The following is a 25118-nucleotide window of genomic DNA, read 5'->3' on the forward strand; positions in this document are numbered from 1 at the left end:
GTTATAATTAATATTCATTGATATTTTGGAATTTATAGTATATTCTCTTCTTTTTATCCTAATTGATTTTCAGTTGCTTGGGGACAAGCAACAATTTAAGTTTGGTGTTGTGATGAGCGGATAATTTATACGCTTTTTGGCATTGTTTTTAGGTAGTTTTTAGTAAGTTCAAGCTACTTTTAGGGATGTTTTCATTAGTTTTTATGTTAAATTCACATTTCTGGACTTTACTATGAGTTTGTGTGTTTTTCTGTGATTTCAAGTAATTTCTGGCTGAAATTGAGGGACTTGAGCAAAACTCTGAAAAAAGCTGACAAAAGGACTGCTGATGCTGTTGGAATCTGACCTCCCTGCACTCGAAATGGATATTCTGGAGCTACAAAACTCCAATTGGCGCGCTCTCAACGGCGTTGGAAAGTAGACATCCAGAGCTTTTCATTAATATATAATAGTCCATACTTCATTCGGAAATTGATGATGTAACTTGGCGTTAAACGCCAAGTACATGCTGCTGTCTGGAGTTAAACGCCAGAAAAACGTCATGATCCGGAGTTGAACGCCCAAAACACGTTATAACTCGGAGTCAACTCCAAGAGAAGCCTCAGCTCGTGGATAGATCAAGCTCAGCCCAAGCATACACCAAGTGGTCCCCGGAGGTGGATTTATGCATCAATTACTTACTCATGTAAACCCTAGTAGCTAATCTAGTATAAATAGGATAAGTTACTATTGTATTAGGGATCTTTTGACAGTTTAATCTTTTGACTTTGTAGTCTTTGATCATTCGGTCTTTTGATCACTCAGGGGGCTGGCCATTCGGCCATGCCTGAACCTTTTACTTATGTATTTTCAACAGTGGAGTTTCTGCACACCATAGATTAAGGGTGTGGAGCTCTGCTGTACCTCAAGTTTCAATACAATTATTATTACTTTCTATTCGATTCTCTTTTATTCTTATTCCAAGATATACATTATACTTAACTTTGATGACTGTGATGATCCGTGACACTCATCATCATTCTCACCTATGAACGTACGTGACTGACAACCACTTCCGTTCTACTTTAGACCGGGCGCATATCTCTTAGATTCCCCAACAGAATCTTCGTGGTATAAGCTAGATAGATGGCGGCATTCATGAGGATCCGGAAAGTCTAAACCTTGTCTATGGTATTCCGAGTAGGATTCTAGGATTGGATGACTGTGACGAGCTTCAAACTCCTGAAGGCTGGGCGTGATGACAAGCGCAAAAGAATCAAGGGATTCTATTCCAACCTAATTGAGAACCGACAGATGATTAGCCATGCTGTGACAGAGCATAGGAACGTTTTCACTGAGAGGATAGGATGTAGCCATTGACAACGGTGATGCCCTACATACAGCTTGCCATGGAAAGGAATAGGAAGGATTGGATGAATGTAATAAGAAAATAGAGATACGAGAGGAGCACAGCATCTTCACACACTTATCTGAAATTCCCACTATTGATTTACATAAGTATTTCTATCCCTTTTATTTTCTATTTATTCCATTAATCAAATTTAAACCAATAATCTGCCTAATTGAGATTTACAAGGTGACCATAGCTTGCTTCATACCAACAATCTCTGTGGGATCGACCCTTACTCACGTAAGGTATTACTTGGATGACCCAGTACACTTGCTGGTTAAGTTGAACGTAGTTGTGATCACATATGCCAAAGAGCCATTAAATAAATCTCATGCAAATACAAAGAGGGCAATCACAATTTCGTCCACCAAAGAGTTTGATATAGAAATAAGAGACAGAAAAGGGACAGAGAACCAGGTAGCTGATCACTTGTCCTGGATAGAACCAGTAACTGGGGCGTCCCTCCCCTCTACTGAGATCTCTGAGACCTTTCCGGATGGGCAACTTTTTGCCATTCAGGAAGCACCATGATTTGCAGACATTGCAAACTATAAAGCTGTGAGGTTCATACCCTAGGAGTACAGCAATGTGCAAAGAAAAAAATTAATTTCAGATGCCAAGTACTACCTATGGGATGAGCCATATCTCTTTAAGAGATGTGCAGACGGAATGATCCGCAGATGTGTACCTAGAGAGGAAGCACAAAGGATCCTATGGCATTGCCATGGATCACAGTATGGGGGACATTTCGGAAGTGAGCGAACAGCCACTAAGGTCCTCCAATGTGGCGTCTACTGGCCTACTCTCTATAGGGATGCTCGAGAGTTTGTGCGTAACTGTGATAGTTGCCAAAGAGTTGGTAACTTGCCTCATGGTTATGCCATGCCTCAACAAGGGATCTTAGAGATTGAATTGTTTGATGTATGGGGTATAGACTTCATGGGTCCCTTCCCACCATCATACTCAAACACTTATATTCTGGTGGCAGTAGACTATGTATCTAAATGGGTAGAAGCAATTGCCACACCCAATAATGATACCAAGGCCGTGCTGAAATTCCTCCAGAAATACATCTTCAGCAGGTTTGGTATTCCCAGAGTACTAATCAGTGATGGGGGCACTTATTTCTGCAATAAACAGCTGTACTCTGCTATGGTCCGATATGGAATTAGCCACAAAGTAGCAACTCCGTATCATCCACAGACAAATGGGCAAGATGAAGTCTCTAATAGAGAGCTAAAAAGAATCCTGGAACGGATTGTAATTGCCCGTAGAAAGGATTGGGCAAAGAGCTTGGATGATGCTCTGTGGGCATACGGAACAGCATTCAAGACTCCTATAGGAACCTCTCCATATCAACTTGTGTATGGCAAGGCCTGTCATCTGCCCGTGGAACTGGAACATAAAGCCTACTGGGCAACCAGATTCCTAAACTTGGATGCTAAGTTAGCTGGTGAAAAAAGATTGCTCCAACTAAATGAGCTTGAGGAATCCAGACTCAGTGCCTTTGAAAATGCAAAAATTTATAAGGAAAAGGAAAAAAAGTGGCATGACAAGAAGTTGTCATCCAGAGTCTTTGAGCCAAGACAAAAAGTTCTGCTCTTCAACTCTAGGCTCAGACTATTCCCAGGAAAACTGAAATCCCGATGGAGGGGCCCGTATGTGATTACAGGAGTGTCACCATGTGGATATGTTGAGCTTCAGGATATTGATTCTGACAAAAAGTTCATTGTTAATGGACAGAGGATCAAACATTATCTTGAAAGCAATTTTGAGCAGGAATGCTCAAAACTGAGGCTTGAATGAGTCTCAGTAAAGGTCCAGCTAAAGACAATAAAGAAGCGCTTGCTGGGAGGCAACCCAGTCATTAGCAGGTTATTTGTTTTACTTAATAAAAGTTTGATATATATTCTTCAAGGTTGATAATCAAAATTGAAGGAATTCACAGAGTTACAGAAGGATTCAGTGAAAAAAGCAGAGAAAAGGAGCTTGCTGGCAAGAAAACGCCAGTAAAGGGCACTCTTTCTGCGCGTTTAACGCCAGTAAAGGCACCATTTTGGGCGTTAAACGCCAGAATGGGCACCATTCTGGGCGTTTAACGCTAGAATTGCAGCATCCTGGGCGTTCAGCAAAACGCCCAGTGATAAAGGGGTTTCTAGTGTTTAACGCCAGCCAGGGTGCCTGGCTGGGCATTAAACGCCCATAATGGCCAACAATTGGGCGTTAAACGCCAGAATGGATACCATTCTGGGCGTTTAACGCCAGAAAGGCAGGGGAAGGAGATTTTACTTTCCACTTCAAATTTTTTTCACACTTTCATGTTTTGACCCATAATTTTCTACATAAACATGTTACAAATTTTCATCATTCACCCTCAGATTTCAAAAATCCAACAATTTTCTAAATTATTTCTCAAATCTCTTTCAAATCCTTTCCAAATCTTCTTCAAAAACTCAAGTATTTTCTCAAATTCTTTCCATATCTTCTCAAATCTCTTTCAAAACTTTCGAAATCCCTCCTCCTCCCTTATAAATACACATTCGGCCATCCCCCTCTCTTTACCATTCGAATTTGCTTCTCCTCCTCTCTCTCCCCTTTCCTTTCTTTTGCTTGAGGGCAAGCAAATCTCTAAGTTTGGTGTGCTTTTCCGTGATCACTAAGTTAAGGCTCATCAAGACCATGGCTCCCAAAGGAAAACAAACCAATTCAAGAGGCAATAAAGAGAATACTCCAAAGAATCTTTGGAGTCAAGAGAGGTTCTTAACCAAAGAACATGCAGACCATTACCACAAAATAATGGGTCTAAGGTCAGTGATACCGGAAGTTAAATTCGATCTGAAAGAAGACGAATATCCGGAGGTCCAAGAGCAAATTCGAAATAGAGGATGGGAAATTCTAGCCAATCCTGAGACAAAGGTTGGAAGAAACATGGTTCAGGAATTCTACTCAAATATGTGGCTGACAGATAAGCAGAGAATGACTGGAACTGCTTTCCATACCTACAGAACCATGGTCAGAGGGAGAACTATTTACTTCCATCTGGACAAAATAAGAGAGGTCTTCAAACTGCCTCAACTACAAGATGATCCTGAATCCTTTAATAGGAGAATGGTGAGAGCAGATAAGGGGTTGGATCAAGTTCTAGAGGACATATGCCTCCCTGGAACTAAGTGGATAACTAATTCAAAGGTGTCCCAAACCAACTCAAGAGAGGAGATCTCAAACCAGTTGCAAGAGGTTGGCTAGACTTCATTGGGCGTTCTATATTGTCCACTAGTAACCGTTCTGAGGTCACTGTAAAGAGAGCAGTGATGATTCATTGCATTATGCTGGGAAAAGAAGTGGAGATTCATCATCTGATTTCTTGTGAGATTTACACAATTGCAAACAAGAACTCCACTGAAGCCAAACTGGCTTACCCAAGCTTAATCTCTTTGCTATGTAAGGATGCTGGGGTCAGGATGAGAGTAGATGAATTCATCCCAATTGAACATCCAATCACCAAGAAGTCAATGGAAGGACAAATGCAAGATAACTCTATCAAAAGGAGGGCGCAGGAATTCCTCCCTGAACTTCCTGAATTTGACTACTGGGCCCGCCTAGAAGCATCTGTTGCCAAGCTGCAAGAAGCTATGGAACAAATTAAGGAAGAACAGCAGAATCAAAACTGCATGCTCTGCAAATTGCTGAAGGAATAAGAGAAGCAGGGGCGTGAGCTAATGGAGCTGAAGCGCCAGAAGCTCTCCCTTGAAGGGTCAAACACCCCACAAGTTGAGGGAGCCTCCACTTCTCAAAATCAAGGTTGTTGAGTCCTAACTATGTGATAACCTTTATCATTAGGAATCTATTTTAGAGTCATTTAAATTTCTGTTTTTAATTTTCTGTTTTCTATTACTATTGGTCTTATCTTATATTTATTTTTTAGTCTTGTTCTTATTCCATGATTAATAAAATTTAAATTTCATGTCTTAAAGCTATGAATGTCCTATGAATCCATCACCTCTCTTAAATGAAAAATGCTTTAATCTCAAAAGAACAAGAAGTATAGGATTTCGAATTCATCTTTGAAACTAGTTGAATTAGTTTGATGTGGTGACAATACTTTTTGTTTTCTGAATGAATGCTTGAACAGTGCATATGTCTTTTGAATTTGTTGTTTAAATAATGTTAAATTTGTTGGCTCTTGAAAGAATGATGGAAAAGGAGAAATGTTATTGAGGATCTGAAAAATCATCAAATTAATTTCTTGAAGCAAGAAAAAGTAGTGAATACAAAAAAAAAGAAAGAAAAATAAAAAAAAGAGCAAGCAGAAAAAGCCAATAGCCCTTAAAACCAAAAGGCAAGGATACTAAAAAGGATCCAAGGCTTTGAGCATAAGTGGATAGGAGGGCCTAAAGGAATTAAATCCTGGCCTAAGCGGCTAAACCAAGCTGTCCCTAACCATGTGCTTGTGGGGTGAAGGTGTCAAGTGAAAAGCTTGAGACTGAGCGGTTAAAGTCATGATCCAAAGCAGAAAGAGTGTGCTTAAGAACCCTGGACACCTCTAATTGGGGACTCTAGCAAAGCTGAGTCACAATCTGAAAAGGTTCACCCAGTTATGTGTCTGTGGCATGTATTTATCTGGTGATAATACTGGAAAACAGAGTGCTTTGGGCCACGGCCAAGACTCATAAAGTAGCTGTGTTCAAGAATCAACATACTTAACTAGGAGAATCAATAACACTATCTGAATTCTGAGTTCCTATAGATGCCAATCATTCTAAACTTCAAAGGATAAAGTGAGATGCCAAAACTGTTCAGAGGCAAAAAGCTACTAGTCCCGCTCATCTAATTGGAGCTAAGTTTCATTGATATTTTGGAGTCTATAGTATGTTCTCTTCTTTTTATCCTATTTGATTTTCAGTTGCTTGGGGACAAGCAACAATTTAAGTTTGGTGTTGTGATGAGTGGATAATTTATACGTTTTTTGGCACTGTTTTTAGTACATTTTAGTTAGTTTTTATTATATTTTTTTTAGTTTTTAATTAAAATTCACTTTTCTAGACTTTACTATGAGTTTGTGTGTTTTTCTGTGATTTCAGGTATTTTCTGGCTGAAATTGAGGGACCAGAGCAAAAATCTGATTCAGAGGCTGAAAAAGGACTGCAGATGCTGTTGGATTCTGACCTCCCTGCACTCGAAGTGGATTTTCTGGAGCTACAGAAGCCCAATTAGCGCGCTCTCAATTGCGTTGGAAAGTAGAAATCCTGGAATTTTCAGCAATATATAATACTCCATACTTTGTTCAAGAATTGATGGCCCAAACTGGCGTTCCAAATCAGCTTCAGAATTCCCAGCGTTTAACGCCGGAACTGGCACAAAAGTTAGAGTTAAACGCCCAAACTGGCACAAAAGCTGGCGTTTAACTCCAGAAAAAGTCTCTACACATGAAAGCTTCAATGCTCAGCCCAAGCACACACCAAGTGGACCCCGGAAGTAGATTTTTACGTCATTTACTCATTCTTGTAAACCCTAGGTCACTAGTTCACTATAAATAGGACTTTTTGCTATTGTATCTTCATCTCATGACACATTACACGTTTCATATTGTATCTTCTACGGCATGAGTCTCTAAATTCCATGGTTGGGGGTGAGGAACTCTGCTGTGTCTTGATGGATTAATGCAATTACTACTGTTTATCATTCAATCACGCTTGCTTCTATTCTAAGATACCACTTGTTCTTCAACCTGATGAATGTGATGATCCGTGACACTCATCACCATTCTCACCGATGAACGTGTATCTAACAACCACCTCCGTTCTACCTTCGTTTGAGTGTGTATCTCTTGGATTCCTTAAGCAGAATCTTCGTGGTATATGCTAGAACCCATTGGCGGCCATTCTTGAGAATCCGGAAAGTCTAAACCTTGTCTGTGGTATTCCGAGTAGGATTCGAGGATGGAATGACTGTGATGAGCTTCAAACTCGCGAGTGTTGGGTGTTAGTGACAGACGCAAAAGAATCACTGGATTCTATTCCGACATGATCGAGAACCGACAGATGATTAGCCGTGCGGTGATAGCGTGCGTTGAACATTTTCATTGAGAGGATGCGAGGTAGCCATTGACAACGGTGAAACCCAACATACAGCTTGCCATGGAAGGAGCCTTGCGTGCATGAAGAAGAAGACAGTAGGAAAGTAGAGATTCAAAAGATATAGCATCTCCAAAACCTCAACCTGTTCTCCATTACTGCAAAACAAGTATTTATTTCATGTTCTTTTACTTTTTACAATTAAATCTGAGAATTATTGATATCCTGACTAAGAGTTACAAGATAACCATAGCTTGCTTCAAGCCGACAATCTCCATGGGATCGACCCTTACTCACGTAAGGTATTACTTGGACGACTCAGTGCACTTGCTGGTTAGTTGTGAGAAATTGAAAAAGTGTGATTGTGATTTCGTGCACCAATGGGTTCTGCAGTACTTCCTGGATGAGGCTCCTATTATTGCCCCCTGGTTTGGTGCTGGCTAATTTTGAGAGTGCGTCAGCTCGAGCATTTTGTTCCCGAGGTATATGTTGGATCTCATATTCCTGGAATTGCCCGAGTTGTTCCCTGATTTTGTCCAGGTACTTCTTTATAGCCGAATCTTTGGCTTGGTAAGTCTCTACTATTTACGAGGTAACAACCTGTGAATTGCTAAAGATGACAAGTTTTTGGGCTCCGACTTCTTTAGCCAGCTTCAAACCAGCCAATAATGCCACATACTCAGCCTGGTTATTGGAAGCAGGGAACTCAAACTTTAGTGAGAGTTCGATTTGGGTTCCCTGATTACTTTCTATTATCACGCCTGCTCCGCTCCCGATTTTATTGGAAGAGCCGTCCACGTAGAGATTCCACTTTATAGGGATTTCCAGGGTGTCAGTGTACTCTGCAATAAAGTTGGCCAAATACTGTGATTTGATCACTGTCCGAGCTTCATATTGGAGGTCGAATTTAGACAACTCGACTGTCCACTATAGGATTCTCCCTGCTAAATCTGTTTTCTGCAGAATGCCTTTTATGGGCTGGTTGGTCTGAACCTTGATGGTGTGAGCTTGGAAGTATGGACAAAGTCGTCGAGTTGAGTTGTTGCACTTCTTTGACACAGGTCGGGCTTTTCATGTTGAATATGGCCTGGCATTTTTCCGGGTTTGCTTCGATTTCTCTTTGTGTGAGCATGAATCCTAGGAACTTACCAGCTTCTACTGCGAAGGTGCATTTCGTAGGGTTAAGTCGCATGCCATGCTTTCTTATGGTATTGAATACTTGGGCGAGGTCGGACAGTAATGATTCCCCACGTTGTGTCTTTACTAACATGTCATCCACGTATACCTGCATTAGTTTTCCAATGTGATCTGCGAAGACTTTGTTCATTAACCTTTGGTAGGTAGCTCCTGCATTTTTGAGTCCGAATGGCATGACGACGTAGCAATAGTTCGCTTTGGGTATTAAGAATGAGGTTTTTTCTTGATCAGGTGGGTACATTGGGATTTGATTATACCCTGAATAAGCGTCCATAAATGAGAGGTACTTGTATCCGGAGGAGGCGTCCACTAGAGTGTCGATGTTTGGGAGTGGGTAGGGATCTTTTGGGCAGGCTTTGTTGAGGTCAGTGTAATCAGTGCACATCCGCCACTTTCCACTTGATTTTTTTTCAACAAGACAACATTGGCTAACCGTAGTGGGTACTTGACTTCCCTAATGAACCCTGCCTCCAGTAGAGCTTGTACCTGCTCTTCCACAGCTTGGGATCTTTCTACTCCAAGCTTTCTATGCCTCTGCTATACTGGTCGAGATCCTGGATATACTGCCAGCTTGTGGCACATTAGCTTGGGGTCTATGCCCGGCATGTCTGCGGCTTTCCATGCGAAGAGGTCGTTATTATCCTTTAAGAACTGTATGAGGGACTTTTTTACTTCTCCCTTTAGATTTACGCTGATATTGGTCATTTTATCTGGGACGTCTCCGATCTGGACTTTTTCTGTCTCGCCCTCAGGTTTTGGACGGAGTTCTTCCCGACCTCGAATTCCCCCGAGTTCGATGGTGTTGATTTCTTCTCCGTTGCCTCGAAGGTTTAGGCTTTCATTGTAACAGCGACGTGCTATTTTCTGGTCTCCTTTTATTGTAGCGATCCCTTTTGTAGTCGGGAATTTCATGCATAGATGTGGAGTTGAGACTACTATCCCGAGCTGATTTAGCGTTGTCCAACCTATTAAGGCATTGTTGGCTGAGCTTACGTCGACCACAATGTAGTCTATGTTGAGTGTCTTTGACCGATTTTCCTTTCCAAAGGTTGTGTGTAGCGTATCCAAGTGGTTGGATTGGAGTGTCTCCTAATCCGAATAGGCTGTTTGGATATGCTCGGAGCTCTTTTTCTTCCAGGATGAGTTTGTCGAATGCGATTCTGAATAAGATGTCAGTTGAGCTTCCTTGATCCACCAGTGTGCGGTGGAGGTTAGCGTTGGCCAATATAATAGTGATGACCATGGGATCGTCATGTCCCGAGATGATGCCAGTTGCGTCCTCTTTAGTGAAACTAATAGTAGGGAGGTTGGGTGCTCCTTCTCCTCCCTCGACGTGATATACGTCTTTGATGTGTCTTTTGTGAGATGATTTGGAGATTCCTTCTCCCGCAAATCCTCCTTGTATCATGTGAACATGTCTCTCTGGGGTACGAAGTGGCCGTTCTGTTCACCCGCCCTCTTCATCTCTTCTTCTTTTTCTGGGCTCATCTGTCTTACTGGCTAGGTACCGATCCAGTCTCCCTTCTCTTACCAATTTCTCTATGACATTCTTCAAATCGAAGCATTCGTTGGTGGGATGTACATAGATTCGATGGTATTCACAGTATTCCGTCCGATTTCCTCATCTCTTTTTACTTTTAAGTGGGCAAGGTGGTGGGATTTTTTCAGTATGGCATACTTCTCGATATACTTCTACTAGAGATACCCGGAGAGGGGTGTAGTTGTGGTATTTCTTGATCTTCTCTCCATGCTGATCTTCTTTTTTCTTCGACACTTTATCCTTATCCCGGGAGGAGTAAATGGGACAGATTTGGAGGTCTTTCCTACTTGAGAGTTTTTCTCTATGTTGATGTACTTTTCTGCTCGTTCTTGTACTTTGTTCAGGGATGTAGGATGTTTCTTTGATATGGAATGACTAAAAGGTCCCTTTCGGAGGACATTAATGAGACCCATAATGGCTGCTTCGGCCGATAGACTTTGTATGTCCAGACATGATTTGTTGAATCTTTCCATGTAGCTGTGAAGACTTTCCTGATCTCCTTGCTTGATCCCTAATAAACTTGGGGCGTGCTTGGCTTTGTCCTTCTGGATAGAGAATCTAGCAAGGAACTTTCCCGCTAAGTCGTCAAAGCTTGAGATGGACCTCGGGGGTAGGCTGTCAAACCACTTGATTGCTGTTTTAGTTAAGGTAGTTGGAAAGGCTTTGCACCGAGTTGCATTCGAGGCATCGGTGAGATACATTCTGCTTCTGAAATTACTGAGATGATGGCTTGGATCCGATGTGCTATCGTACGGGGTCATATCTGGGGCTTTGAAGTCTTTTGGAACTTTGGCTTTCATAATTTCTTTGATGAATGGGTCTTGATCCTTGTGGGAATTACCCTCGTGATTGGATTGAGTAGTCTTTTTTAGATCTGCTTCAAGCTGTAATAGTTTCTCTTCCAGCTCTTTGTGTCGCCTAGTTTCCCTTCTGAGGTCCTTCTCAGCTTCTCGTTGATACTTGGCCTCTTTTTCGAGCTGTTTGAGACGTTCTTGTTGAGCCTGAAGTGCCTCTAGGATTTCTACGTTTGGTGGGCTCTTATCCTTGTTTTGTTGAGGAGTATCCTTTGGTGTGACATCCGCATTCTTGTGCGGCGTCCTGTCCTCTAGATCAGAGTCGTGGTTGATGTTAAGGTTGTCAGCCATGACGATGGGATGACTTCCAGATTCCCCGACAACGATGCTAATGTTCCGAGGGTTACCTGAAACTGTAGGCCGATCTCAGACGAGATCTTCTGTACTGGTCGGAGTTGATGTGTTTGACTTAATGATGGTGGCTGGAGCTGTCGTGTCCGGCTTGTTGGACTTGGTGGTGGTGCTGATCCTTCGTCACCGGAGGGTGGTGGTACCTGCAAGGGTGGTGGGTGCTCCAGTGTATTTATAATAGTGTGAAATGATCTTTCTGGAGATAAGATAGTTATCTTATCTTATCTTTGAGTGAAGTCATCTTATCTTTAAGGGGAACCGCCTTTATCCTTCTAGGCCTTGGCTGCCTTTAGATTTGGGTTGTGTCCCTTCATTTGGGCCTACATGGGCCTCTTATGGCGATTTGGCCGACCTCTTTCATAAAGAGGTCGGGTAGTCCTGATCTGATCAGGTCGGTCGATTCGTCATTGATCCGCCCGGGTCGTACAACTCGACCCAGGGCATGAACAATTATCTTCCATGGGTATCAAGTTTGATGAAGAGGTTCAAGGATTGTTACTTCTTGGTTCCTTACCAGACTCGTGGAAAATTCTTAGAATGTCATTGTCCAATTCTGCTCCTGATGGTGTAATCTCTATGGATCCTGCAAAGAGTAGTGTTTTAAATAAAGAAATGAGAAGAAAGTCACAAGGTATATCGATTACACATTTAAATGTTCCTGTTTCTGAGTCTAGAGGGAGAAACAAAAGTCGAGGTCCTAAAAGTAGATATCAAAGCAGAAGCAAGTCTCGAGGAAAGTATAAAAATATTGAGTGACATCATTGTGGTCAAAAGGGACATGTGAAGAAATTTTGTTGGCATCTAAAGAAGAAGAAAGCCAAGGCAAGTAAAAACAAGAGCAAAAATAAAGATGATGGTAGCAATGAAGACAAGGTTAATGTAACTCATGATGATTTTCTTCTTATTGAGGAGTTTGAGTCTGTTAACCTTGTTGATAACAGCACTAGTTCGGTGATTGATAGTGGTGCTTCTATTCATGTTACATCTAGGAGGGATCTGTTTACGTCTTATACTCCTAGTGATTTTGGTGATGTGAAAATGGCTCATCAAGGTGTTTCAAAATGTACCGATATTGGAAAAATTTGCTTAAAAACCTCCAACAGTACCAACTTGACTTTGAAGCGTGTGAAGCATGTTCCAGATATTCGGTTGAACTTACTTTCTGTTGGTAAGTTATGTGATGAAGAATTGGATAACTCATTTTCTTGTGATAGTTGAAAGCTCACTAAGGGTTCCATGGTTGTTGCTAGAGGTACACGACACTCTACACTTTATTTAACTCAAGCAATGATTATGAAAGATGTTGTTAATGCTGCTGAGTTTGTTGATGAAACTGATTTATGACATAAGAGATTATGTCATATGAGTGAGAAAGGCATGAATATGTTATCCAAGAGGAATCTTTTATCTGGTTGTAAGGTTGCTTGGAAAAAGTGCAACCATTGCTTTGCTGGGAAACAAAACAGGGTTTCTTTCAAGAGTCATCTACCTTCAAGAAAGCCAGAGATACTTGACTTTGTGCATTCTGATGTGTGTGGTTGATGAAAACAAGAACATTTGGAGGATCTATCTATTTTATAACCTTTATTGATGATTATTCTAGAAAATTATGGGTTTACACTTTGAAAACTAAAGATCAAGTTTTGAATGTGTTCAAGCAATTTCAAGCTTCTGTTGAAAAAGAAACTGGAAAGAAGTTGAAATGCATTCGTACTGACAATGGTGGTGAGTACTCGGGTCCATTTGATGCTTATTGTAAAGATCATGGTATAAGACATAAGAAGACTCCTCCGAATATTTCTCAGTTGAATGGCTTGGCTGAAAGGATGAGCAGAACATTGGTTGAAAGAGTTAGGTGTTTATTGTCACAGTCTGGATTGACAAAATCCTTTTAGGGTGAAGCTTTAAGCACTATTGTTCATGTCTTAAACTGGACACCATGTGTTAATTCCCTTGCAATTTGAAGTTCCAGAGAATGTATGGTCAGGTAAAGATGTTTCTTATGATCATTTAAGAGTCTTTGGATGTAAAGTTTTTGTTCATATTCCCAAAGATGAGAGATCAAAGATTGATGTAAAGACTAGGCAATTTATTTTTATTAGCTATGGCATGGATGAGTTTGGTTATAGGTTTTATGATCTTGTTAGCAAGAAGGTGATTCGGAGTAGAGATGTTGTCTTTGTTGAAGATCAAACATTAAAGGATATTGATAATGCAGAGAAGCCAATGGTTCAGCCTAGTGTTGATTTTTCTAACTTGGATATTACTCCCTCTATACCTATGGTAGAAGATGGTAGAGTTGAAGTTCAAAATAATGAGCATGATACAAGTGCAGGTGAAGATGGAACAGTTGATCCGATACTTGATGAATTTGGTGATGATGATCTAGATGAACACCCAGCTTTGGAAATTCCTGCAAATGCACTCAGAAGGTCTACAAGAGAGAGGAAGCCTTCCTCAAGGTATTCTCCACATGAGTTTATTTTATTGACTGATGGGGGAGAATCTGAATGCTTTGGAGAGGTTGTTGAAGATGAAAGCAAAGCTCAATGGCTTGAAGCTATGCAAGAAGAAATGAAGTCCTTACTTGAGAATGATACCTATGAGTTGGTGAAGCTACCGAAGGGTTTGCGAGTTTTGAAGAACAAATGGGTATTCAGAATCAAGAATGAAGAACACAATTCTAAGCCTCGGTATAAAGCTAGATTGGTTGTTAGAGGCTTTAGCCAGAGAAAAAGTGTTGATTATGAGATCTTTTCTCCTATTATGAGAATGTCATCCATTTGTGCTGTGCTTGGATTAACAACATCTCTTGATTTGGAGATTGAGCAAAATGGATTTAGACAAAGAGATCTACATGGAGCAATCGGAGGGATTTGTTGTTAAAGAAAAGGAAGATTTTGTGTGCATGCTTAAGAAGAGTCTTTATGGGTTAAAGCAAGCTCCAAGACAGTGGCACAAGAAGTTTGAATCTGTTATGGGAGAGCATGGTCATCGTAAGACAACTTCAGATCATTGTGTATTTGTGCAAAAATTTTCTGATGGTGATTTTATCGTTCTTTTGCTTTATGTGGATGATATTTTGATTGTGGGCAAGAATGCTTTGAGGATTAATGAGTTGAAGAAACAGTTGAGCAAGTTCTTTGCTATGAAGGACATGGGTCCTACCAAATAGATTTTGGGCATGACTCTTACTCGTTATAGAGATTCCAAGAAACTTTATTTGTCACAGGAGAAGTACATAAAGAAGGTGCTTCAAAGGTTTGGCATGAATGATGCCAAATGTGTTGCTAGTTCTTTTGCTCCTCATTTTAAGTTGAGCAGCAAGTAGTGTCCAACCACTGATGAAAAAAACAAGTAATGGATGAAATTCCTTATGCCTCAGCTGTTGGAAGCTTGATGTATGCTATGGTGTGTACTAGACCAGACATTGCTCATGCGGTTGGTACTGTGAGTCGTTTTCTCTCTAGTCCAGGTAAAGAACATTTGAATGCTGTTAAATGGATTATCAGATATCTCAAAGGTACACCTAACTTGAGTTTGAGTTTTGGTAGTGAGAAACCTTTGCTAGTTGGCTTTACTGATGCGAACATGGTAGGAGATATTGATTCTCAAAAGTTATTTTAGGTTATTTGGTCAAGTTTGCAGGGGGAGCTATTTCATGGCAGTCAAGGTTACAGAAGTGTGTTGCACTTTCTACCACAGAGGCAGAGTTTATTGCAGCAACTGAAGCATGTAAAGAGTGTTGTGGATAAAGAAGTTTCTTGTAGCACTTGGTTTCAAGCAATACCGTTATGTGTTGTTGTGTGATAGTCAAAGTGCTATTCATCTTGCCAAAAATTCTACTTTTTATGCAATATCTAAATATATTGATGTTAGGTATCACTGGATACGGGATGTGTTAGATTCCAAGTTGTTGGAACTTGAGAAAGTTCACATTGATGACAATGGTGCTTATATGATGACAAAAACATTGTCAAGATATAAGCTTTAAACATGTTGTTTGATCACCGGAATGGCGAGGGCCTCCACCTGGTCGAGAAGGGGGAGATTTGTGGGGTTTTTTCTCTTCTTTGTAAGGCCCAAACCCAACTTTTTGAGGGTGTCTCTTTGCACCCATTGTGCCAAAACCCTAATAAAATTTTTAGGGTCTTTTGAGAATGTGAGAGAGTAGCCACCAAGTGAGAGAGGAGAGGAAAAACAGAATATCCGTTTTTATCTAAAGTAATAAAATTCAAATGGCAGTTTCTCATTCATTCACCGTTGGATTGGCATGAAATTTGAACTGAATGTTTCTCTCATCTTGTTCTTCATTCTGGTTGGTGGAGATGTTGATTGGAAATTTGTAGTGGAAGAAATTGACTTCGCAAGAGAGAAAATAGGTTTCCCGTTTTTACACAGAACAACAATCTTGGAACAGCAATTTCTCATTCTTTCACCGTTGGATCGATGTGAAATTTGAACTGCGTATTTTTTTTTTTTTATCTTTTTCTTCATTCTGAACGGTGGAGATTTTAGTTGAAGATCTGCAGAGGGAGAAATTGGCTTCGACAGCAGCTCTGTTTTTTTGGGTATATTTCATCTTCTTCCTTCTCATTTGTAAGCTTTGGTGCTTTAATATTTTGGCTGGTTATATGCACGTTTTTGTGCTTTGTTTGAGACTCTCTTGTACTTCATTTGATTATAGTAGAACTATTTCATTGGTTTGGACGATCCGTGATTTTTACCTCTCAAATTGAGTGGATTTTCCACGTTAAAATCTTGGTGTATTCTTGTTATTGCTTTACTTATTATATTTATTTATTCATAGTTGCTATCATATTATATTGTGAGTGCTTTCATATTATTCTTGTGTTGGATATTTGTGTTGTTTCTACTGTTAGGCTCTTTCAAAGAGTTGGTTGGGGGGGTTCACCGGGGAAGAACCGAAATTATGATATTTTTTCTTTTAATTTTTCTTTTTCATAATATCCATTGTTGAACGTGATAACCAATTTCTCTCATAGGAATATAAGTTGTCGTAAATTATTTATAGTATGTCACCAACAAAAAAATTATCTATAGTAGTGAATAATTTTATTAGCGATATCTATTTTTACATTTGTATGCAGTGATCATTTGTCACAATTTGAAAAAAAGAAATCAGCGAGCTGATTTATTTTTTCTTATGAAATTGTCTATTACGATTTTAGTATTTTAAATTTACGACAATTTGTTTTTTAATTTTCATTGCTACTAATAATTTGTTTTTTCACAATTTCCTTTTCTATTATTTTTTTAAAATGGCACTAACAATTTGTTTTTTCTGATAACAAATCCCATATTTTTAAAATTTAGCAAAATACACCTATATTTTAAAAAAATAGACATAACTGTTTATATTAAAAAGATCTGCCTATATACCCAAAGTTTTAAAGGCAAGCAATCCTAGTACTCTAAATTTATATTTCTGTCTATTTAAATATTAATAAAATTACAAATTAATTTGTTTATTTCATCTTGTACTATATAATATGAAGTTCAAATCGATTGTGTACTTCATCTATTATCTTCTATTATTATAATGGAATTCTTGAGTAGCATGGATGGAAAAGCTATCCACGTGTCACTTATTTTAATAACCCATAAATGTATGTATGCATGGATGTTTTATATCGACTTGCTATATACGTATATTGTTTGTACTTTAATTATTTGTATTAAGGAGGCCACTTACATAAAGACACAAAAAACATCTTTTATTAAAGACGTTCATACGTGTCATAGTATGATTGGACATCTCTATTAAACCGGTTAATAAGCTATTTTTTAATAATTTAAAATAAAATCGGTTTATTAAAAAAAGATAATAAACCTAATTGTCCGTATTATAATTATTAGATTCGGTTTGTTCCGATCAATTTACACAATATAAACCGAATTATATTTGAATTTTTTATAAAAAGACAAATATATCCTTAATTTTTTATTTTACAGACATTTATCTCTAATAATTTAAAAACACAATTAAATCCCTATAAAAAAATAATTCTAACCCTAACTCCTGATCTGTCCAAGCCCAAATTCAAGCTTAACAGTGAAATGGTGAAATAATTTGCTGCGAGTTAAACCCTGTGACCCTGAGAAGCCACGCCCGCCCAACCTTCTTTCTTTCTTCTCTTCTTCTCTGAAACCCAGCCCAGCCCGCAGACCTCCACACCAACCTTCCGTCCGTCCGTCCGTTCCCACCGCCGGCGACCACCGTCGCTAACCCTCCCTCCTCCCTTCTTTCTTTTCTTTCTTCCCTATTTCTCCATTTCTTTCCTCCTGTACGCAACACCCCTGTTCGTGGCGCCACCTCTGTCTGCACCTTCCAGTTCCGGTGAAAACCACCAGCGGCGGCGAAACTCTGTGCCGCTACGACACTACCTCCGCTCCTTACGCTATCTTCTTTTTTCACTCCTCAACGCAGGTTCCATTCTATCCTCTGTGTCTGTTTCTTTTTTTTCTAATTATTTTTTTTATTTCAGTGCCTTTTGATTCTGCTTTTACTGATCTTGTTAGACTTAGGATAGTTGATTATTTGTGTTTCTGGACTGAATGTGTATTGGCTGGTTGAAATTTTTGGGTTGATTGATGCTTACATTAAACTGAAATTGCTGTTTATGAATCTGGCATACAACCTGTTCGATAAATTGCCTGAAAGTTAAATCTTATGTCTGATCATCATAGGCTTCAAATTTTGTTTTCATTAGGCATTGTAACTCATATTGTGCAGTTTTCTATAAGTTTTTATGATGATTGAGATTGAATTTTGGTTATGCACTTGGTGAATGTTCTTGCTTAACACCAAATTGAACTGAAATTTTAGAATTCATTCCTTGTTTGGTGTTATATGTTAAGTGCATACAGAGTTAGCAAGTGAATTGATGATATTGCGTATCCATGTAGTTGTTGAACATAAATGATCATATACTCTTCCGACACCCTTGAACCGAAGCACAAGCAGTCAGCAAGAAACGTGGAATGGTAAGTATTGTATTCCATTCATTACGATTAATCACATGAAACCTTACCAGTTATCAATTATGAACGCGAGTGTGATTCAGAAGAGAGACGAGAGGATGTTTCGGTTGAGTAAGAACAAGGCTTCTTCGAAATCTGCAGCTGATACAAGATTTGAGTTCTGATTCTCTCATTTTAAGGCTCTTCAGGTAATTTAATTTAATTTTTATTTTTCCCTTATTCTTCCATTTACGTTGATAAATGCTAATGCAATAGTTTGTGAAAATTTGTTGTGTTTTTTTTTCACGTTATCTTAATACGCTTCGTATGTTCGCAATTGTTGATCCGCGGTGATGAACTGATTATGCGTTTGGTGCGGAATTTACAATGCAAGCCTCAGAATCTTAGATCCTATTTCTAATTTAGAAACAGCGAAAACTAGTGCTTTATTTGTTGAATTTTATCAAAGAAGATGAAATTTATTATGTGAAGAAGTTTAGTATTTTGGAAATGGATGATAATTAATTAAGGTGAACTAAAGTGAAGTTGTTCTGTTGAGGTATAATATAGAATCCTTGAGACTTGAATGTTTTATCAAATGCAAGTAGCAGATCGGGTTGTTGGTTTGATATGAATAACAAGTGTTCATACATATTTTTGTTCACATTATTAATAACTTAATACTAAGCAGTGGGACAAATCATAATATTGAATGACTGGAGTGACATGTTAAAAGTAAGCAAAGATGACTTATCTTTAAGTTCTAAAGTAGTTGTAATCAAGGGGGGAAATGTTTAAATCACCAAAATTATACTCTTTTTATCCAAATTTTAATGCTGAAAAAGTTGTATGTTGATTTTAGAATTGTTTTCAATAGTAATTCAGTGTGCAGGGAAATAAAGGAAATAGATGGTTCTGTTAATAATAACAAATACTGATTCTCTTGTTTGTAGGTACCCAAGGGATGGGAAGCTGCTTGTTTCTGTTGTTTCGGTAGAAAGTGGTAAAGCTATTGCAAAGTCAAGCAAGGTGCTGGTGCAAAATGGGAGTTGTCAGTGGTCAGATTCTTTTTCAAAATTTGTATTGTTTCCAGGAGATAATTCTTCCAAGGAGATTGATGAATGTCTCCTCAAGCTTATTGTTGCCATGGTGCTGATACTATTGCTGTTTGCTGTTCCTATTGTGTATACTCTACTTTGTAGTTAAGATGTTTCTTTATTAGTTAGAAGTTTGTTTGAATTATGATGTGGCTTAACAGGGACCATGAAGGTCTAGTATCCTTGGAGAGGTCACTGTTAATATGGCAAGTTATGTGAGTTCAAATGCTGAATCTCCACTTTCACTCAAGCTGGGTAAGTGGCAACCATGGGACAGTTTTACATGTCAGATATACAAATAAAGTTGTCTTACTTTGATTGAGTGCAGAAACCTGGATGGTTGTGTTACTGTGGTTGGTTACGCTCGGATTTAATTGTAGTCAAGTTTGGGAGAAAAGTAACATTGGAAATCTGGAATATATTGCTGAGTATTGAATGTATCTTATTAATTCCAATTACTCTTGTTAATCGACAACTTGTTTTCTTTGGGTAATCTCTGTTCATTCAAGCGGTATTCACTGTGATTTTACTCTCTGATATACAGTGTTGCATAGGATCATATGGAATTATATTTCTGCCCAAAGTTTTATGACTTGTATTCACTTGAAGTCTTAGCCACTAGATTGCCAACAGTTATTGCTGGTTCATACAGTTACATAATACCAATCATTTCAATAGTTCAAGCTAAAAGATATGATTTATATACAGATCCTTATGAGGTTAATGTCATTTTTCTTTCTTTAGATGCTACCCATTGTGCTGATTTTGGCTTAAATGGTTGAGTTCTCTTTTTTTCTCTTAAAAAAAAACTAAAATATTTTCTATAACTCAGATATTCACTCAGACAAAGAGGGATTCAAAGTGCCTTGATCGTAAGTGCATCTTTCCAGATGGTACTTGGATTTTTCCAAATCTGACTCGCATTAAGTGTTATTATTATAGGGACAACAATACTAACTGGATTACATTTAAACAAGCTAAGCAGGACAAGTGCATATTATTTTTATTTCCACTATTACAAAAAAAGGAATGAAAAGAAAACATTACAAACTCCATGCACACAAAGGAAAAACCAAGCACCAGAAAAACATCATAAAGTCACATACATGATTGAAGTTTGTACCACACATCGTCAAGGAAATGGTAATAAGGCATACATCCATGATTTGAATATGAATAGTGGACCCACAAATCCCCAAAATCCTACTATAAATCGAAAAGCCACACTCACAAACAGCCACTTCACTCCATGATTCTTTCTCTCTTTTTCATTGTCATTAGCATCATCATCAGGAACTTCCCCATCCATGGTACAGTTGAGCAGCAATGGTGGACCACATAGCTTGTTGCCGACGAAATCGGATGCTTCAAAGCTTTGCAACTGAGTGCCCGTTGGGATTTTGCCCTCCAAGTGATTGTAGGACAAGTCTAGCTTGTTCAGGAAGTTCAAGTTTGTGATGCTTTGAGGGATCTCCCCTGTGAGTTGGTTGCCAGAGAAATCAATGGATTCCAATGACTCCATATTGCCAATACTTTGTGACCACTTAACTCATTCTTGGACAAGTTCAAATAAATCAGAGCAGATAGGTTTGTGATTTCCATTAGTATTTCCCCCAACAATTTATTAGATGAAAGATCAATGTTTTTTACTAAGCCGAGAATGTTGTTGTACTCAGCATCTTTTCCTTTCACCCATAGGGTCATGCTTATAATATCACTTCCATACATCATGTCTTTTTGGATGGATGAACTTGCACTAGTTTTATCTATCATGGCACTCAAATGGTTCAAACAATTTGGTATAATAGACACATACAATAGGAATAATAGACACATCACTAACATCGAAACTTAGTTGGGTAATACTGTTTCTTCCATTTTTGTACTTCAACACTTTATTTTTTACCCAATCGCAAATTTCCATATTGCACATTTGCACCTAAACCGATCCTATATGCATCATCAACACACAAATGTTATTTATACAATTTAATTAAACAGAGGATTTGACTCAAGAGTTACCTTCCTCTTTTTCCAAAAGTTATAGCCGTCTGTAGATCTTCCAAGCTTAGTCGAGCTTCATTAATAAAACAAAATTTTATCAAGTGTTACTAGCAATATATAGTGGACAATTTTATACGCGATAAATAAAAAAGGGATATAATTATGGTCTCATTAGTAAAATAAGACCAATACATGAGTAATTCCTAATGATTCAACTCACCAAGTAAAAAATAAACATATGAATGAAATAAACAACATAGTTTAACAAAACAAAAAAGGTTAAATAAATCTATCTCTTACTTTTATAAAATTCAATAATTTTGATGTAATTAAATATTTTTGAAACAAAATCATTCTAAACCAAATTTATTAAGAACTTATTTAATTATATACTTTATCTATTAGAACATGTTATTCATTGGAACCTATATAAATTTTGAAATACCATCCTTCTTTTCCAGAACAAAATATAAAACATACTCAAAGTTGTAATATATTTTCATTTTTTTAGTAGATAACATTCTCTCGGTGAAGATTCTTTACTTGCAGAAAACAACAAATTAAATGCACACAAATTGAGGATTCACCCAAAATTCAAGAATCATGAACATAGAAATCCTATAGGTGTTGACAAAACAAAACAAAATCAATGTGCTAATGAATTGTAAGTTGAACAAGCATCAAAATATAGCCAAAAGTGCCTCATCCAAGAACAGTGTGCCTAACATTTTCGCAATTTAATCTTTATAGTAGATACAACACATAAATAAAATGCAAAACATTACATAGGCATTCAACCAAGCATGTGGTGTGCAATGCATAAATTCAGCATAATCAAGCAGATTTCAGCGGAATTCAATCCATAATGGCCATAATCCAACACTTGCAACTTAACAAAGATCTACTAAACTAATCCTAACCTATCTTAACCGCTTAAATCCACTAACAACATGCAAATTCTAAGTAACTAACTAATTAAAGAAAATAGACTAGAAAGCAGAGTAAAGAGAGAACCTGAGGTGATGACTAGGGTTCCTGAAGCAGAGAAACGGGAAAAGAAAGCAGTGGTACTATGTTATTGCCACCGCTGGAGGTGCGGTGACAATAACGCCAAAGAGGAGGAGCTGGGCGAAAATCAACAAGGCCACATTAACCCAGTCACAGTCACAGTTTCACATTAACCCAGTCACAGTTTCACATTCAAAAATCAACAAGGTCACATTCAAAAATCAACAACAGGACATAAAAGGAAGAGAAGAACCGAAGAAGTGAAGGCAGTGCCGCTAACCTTCGACGGCGACATGGACGGCGCCCGGCGAGACGACAGCGAGTGGTGACACAGCGGCGAGCTGCTCCAAGTTCGAGAGAATCCAGAGAGGACGGCGACAGGGGGAAGGAGGACGCCGAACTACGATAGAGGAAGTAGAGGCGCCGACAGTACGGACGGCGGCGGCACCGCGGCAGACCCGTTGCAGGGAGAACTTAGGGTTTTGGTAGGGTGAGTTTGGAAGGTGCTATGGGTTCAGACTTCAGGTGATAGTGATATATGATTCACGTCTTGGGGGGTGGGGTGGGTGCTAGGGGAAATGGGTGGGTGTAAGGGGGAAGGGGTGGGTTTGGAAAGTGAATCTGACCATTTTTTAAGTCGGTTTTTGATTGAACCGGTTAGACCGGTCGGTCTGACCGAATTTTAATATATTGAAATTAGTTTTATTTTGGTTAATTAAAAAATTTATAAAAAATCGGTTCACTAAAAACATCCAATTATATGACAACACGTAGGCGTCTTTATAAAAAGACGTTTTTTCTAACTTTGTGGGAGCATTCCCCTTGTATTAATTGTGCTTTTTGTTAGGATTGAACAGATTTGATAAACGGTAGTGATATGATTGCATGGAGGACAGATTTACGGTAGGACAGTAGTATTAGTTAAAATTTTTTTTAAGTTAGATTACTTTATTTATAGTTTAATTTATATTTTTCATTAAACTTGAATAATTATATGGTGTGAAATTTTAGAATTATCTTTTGTCGTTTCGTAATCTTATATCTTATTTATTAGGTACTATTACCATATTGAGAATTTTCGATTTTCATACTATATTTTGTTATTTTTTAGAAGTAAGTTACAATCCACCTTAGTGAATTTGCGGACATAATGATAGAGTGGAAGATGACTTCTCTTCTGTTTTATTCTTCTTTATTTTTATTATAGTTGTTCTCTCATCTTTTGTATATATATAACTTTGTTGTTTTAGAGGCTTTTGTTTTAAATTTTGAGAGATAGGAGTAAGCCTTCTATAAAACTTTGATGTATTTCTTGACTAATCAGCCTAAATTCTGCAGGCTGTGACTAGTTTCTTTTGTATATTGTATATATTTTATTTTGTTTATTTATTAGCTACTCCCTTGTATCGTGAGGCTTTAATGCAAGGTTGTATATTTATATGTTATGTTCTTATCTTGCCTACGCGTTTAGTTATCTTGCGTGAACGTTTCGCGCTTTGTAATTTTTGCTTTATGCAACTTTGAACTTTTATTCATTCATCGGGCTCCTAGTATTATTATTTCCTTCCATATATATTATTATATGAGTTTTAGAACTGTCGTGACATTTTATTATCCTTCACTTTATGGTTAGGGATAAGTCTTAGGATAATAGGGTGCTACATCATCGGCCATAGGACAGACATGCATCATGTGCATTTGTATGATTTGTTTGAGTATGCATACTTTGGTTTGCCTAATTGTTTATATATGTCTATATGCTACAAGAGTTAAATGTTGTTTCTATTTCTTTAATTGTGTATTACTTATATATGCTTTGTATGTGTTTGACCTTGAGAGACCTCTTATATTGGGGAGGTGTGATGAGGGTTGTTCTACCTAGTGATTTAGAGATTTGAAGAAGATAGAAGGTGAAAAGTTAGATTAGAGCTAGAATCTCTTAGTTAGATTACCAAGATTTCTGGTTCAGAATTAATTTTAACCTTGAATCTGAGTGTCAGAGTTCTAAGAATATTTTTGGCTTTTTCAGGACTTTATATATTATCTACGTGGGCACTTTTACCATGCTGAGAAACCCAGATTCTCATTCCATACGTATTTGTTGTTTTTCAGATGCAGGACGTGAGATACCCTACTCAGCATGCTGAAGACTCTTTAGGAGTGAAGATATACATTTTGTGTAATACCCGGTTTAACCGAAATTAATTAAATAATAAGTTAAGTAGGAGCGAATATGGTTGAAAGATTTGGCAATTGGAATTTGATGATTTAAATATAATATCTGGATTCAGTGAATTTTTCCGAGTCAGAAGACATAGTTTTCTGCGTAAAAGCGCGCAGTGGAACCTTGACCGGTAGTACCGGCTGAGACCTGTCTGGTATTGCAGCTGAAAAAATTGACTATGAGTAAATAGGATTAAGAAATGAGTAATTATGATTAGGGGAGGTAGAAATATTTGAAGTGCGATTTAGAGCGCCAATCTTAAAGGTTTTGGTCCAAAATTGGGCCAACGGACAAAAATAAGTGAACTGGGCCTAAGTGGGCCCAAGACCCAACATATATAAACATTAGTTATGAGCATTTCAGCTCATTTTACCCTAAAAGAGAGGTTGGGGCGC

The 25118-nt window shown here is 38.3% G+C and overlaps 1 protein-coding gene and 1 long non-coding RNA gene across 2 annotated transcripts; one reads left to right on the top strand and one right to left on the bottom strand.

Annotated features, from left to right (window-relative positions):
• Positions 1 to 18474: 18474 nt before the first annotated feature.
• LOC112756136 (uncharacterized) lies at positions 18475 to 19980 on the top strand. The gene is made up of 3 exons (XR_003179311.3): positions 18475 to 18599; positions 19344 to 19448; positions 19649 to 19980. It is a non-coding gene; the product is annotated as an uncharacterized lncRNA (long non-coding RNA).
• Positions 19981 to 20619: 639 nt separating this feature from the next.
• LOC140181134 (polygalacturonase inhibitor 1-like) lies at positions 20620 to 21009 on the bottom strand. Its single transcript, XM_072223845.1, has one exon. The coding sequence runs from the start codon at positions 21007 to 21009 to the stop codon at positions 20620 to 20622; it is 390 nt and encodes a 129-aa protein (XP_072079946.1).
• Between the last annotated feature and the right edge of the window lie 4109 nt (positions 21010 to 25118).

The sequence above is a fragment of the Arachis hypogaea genome, chromosome 1, assembly GCF_003086295.3.
Source record: "Arachis hypogaea cultivar Tifrunner chromosome 1, arahy.Tifrunner.gnm2.J5K5, whole genome shotgun sequence".
Classification (NCBI taxonomy): domain Eukaryota; kingdom Viridiplantae; phylum Streptophyta; class Magnoliopsida; order Fabales; family Fabaceae; genus Arachis; species Arachis hypogaea.

Excerpts from the sequence above, each read along its gene's own strand:
- LOC140181134 (XM_072223845.1), bottom strand. The coding sequence starts at position 21,009 with ATGGAGTCATTGGAATCCATTGATTTCTCTGGCAACCAACTCACAGGG.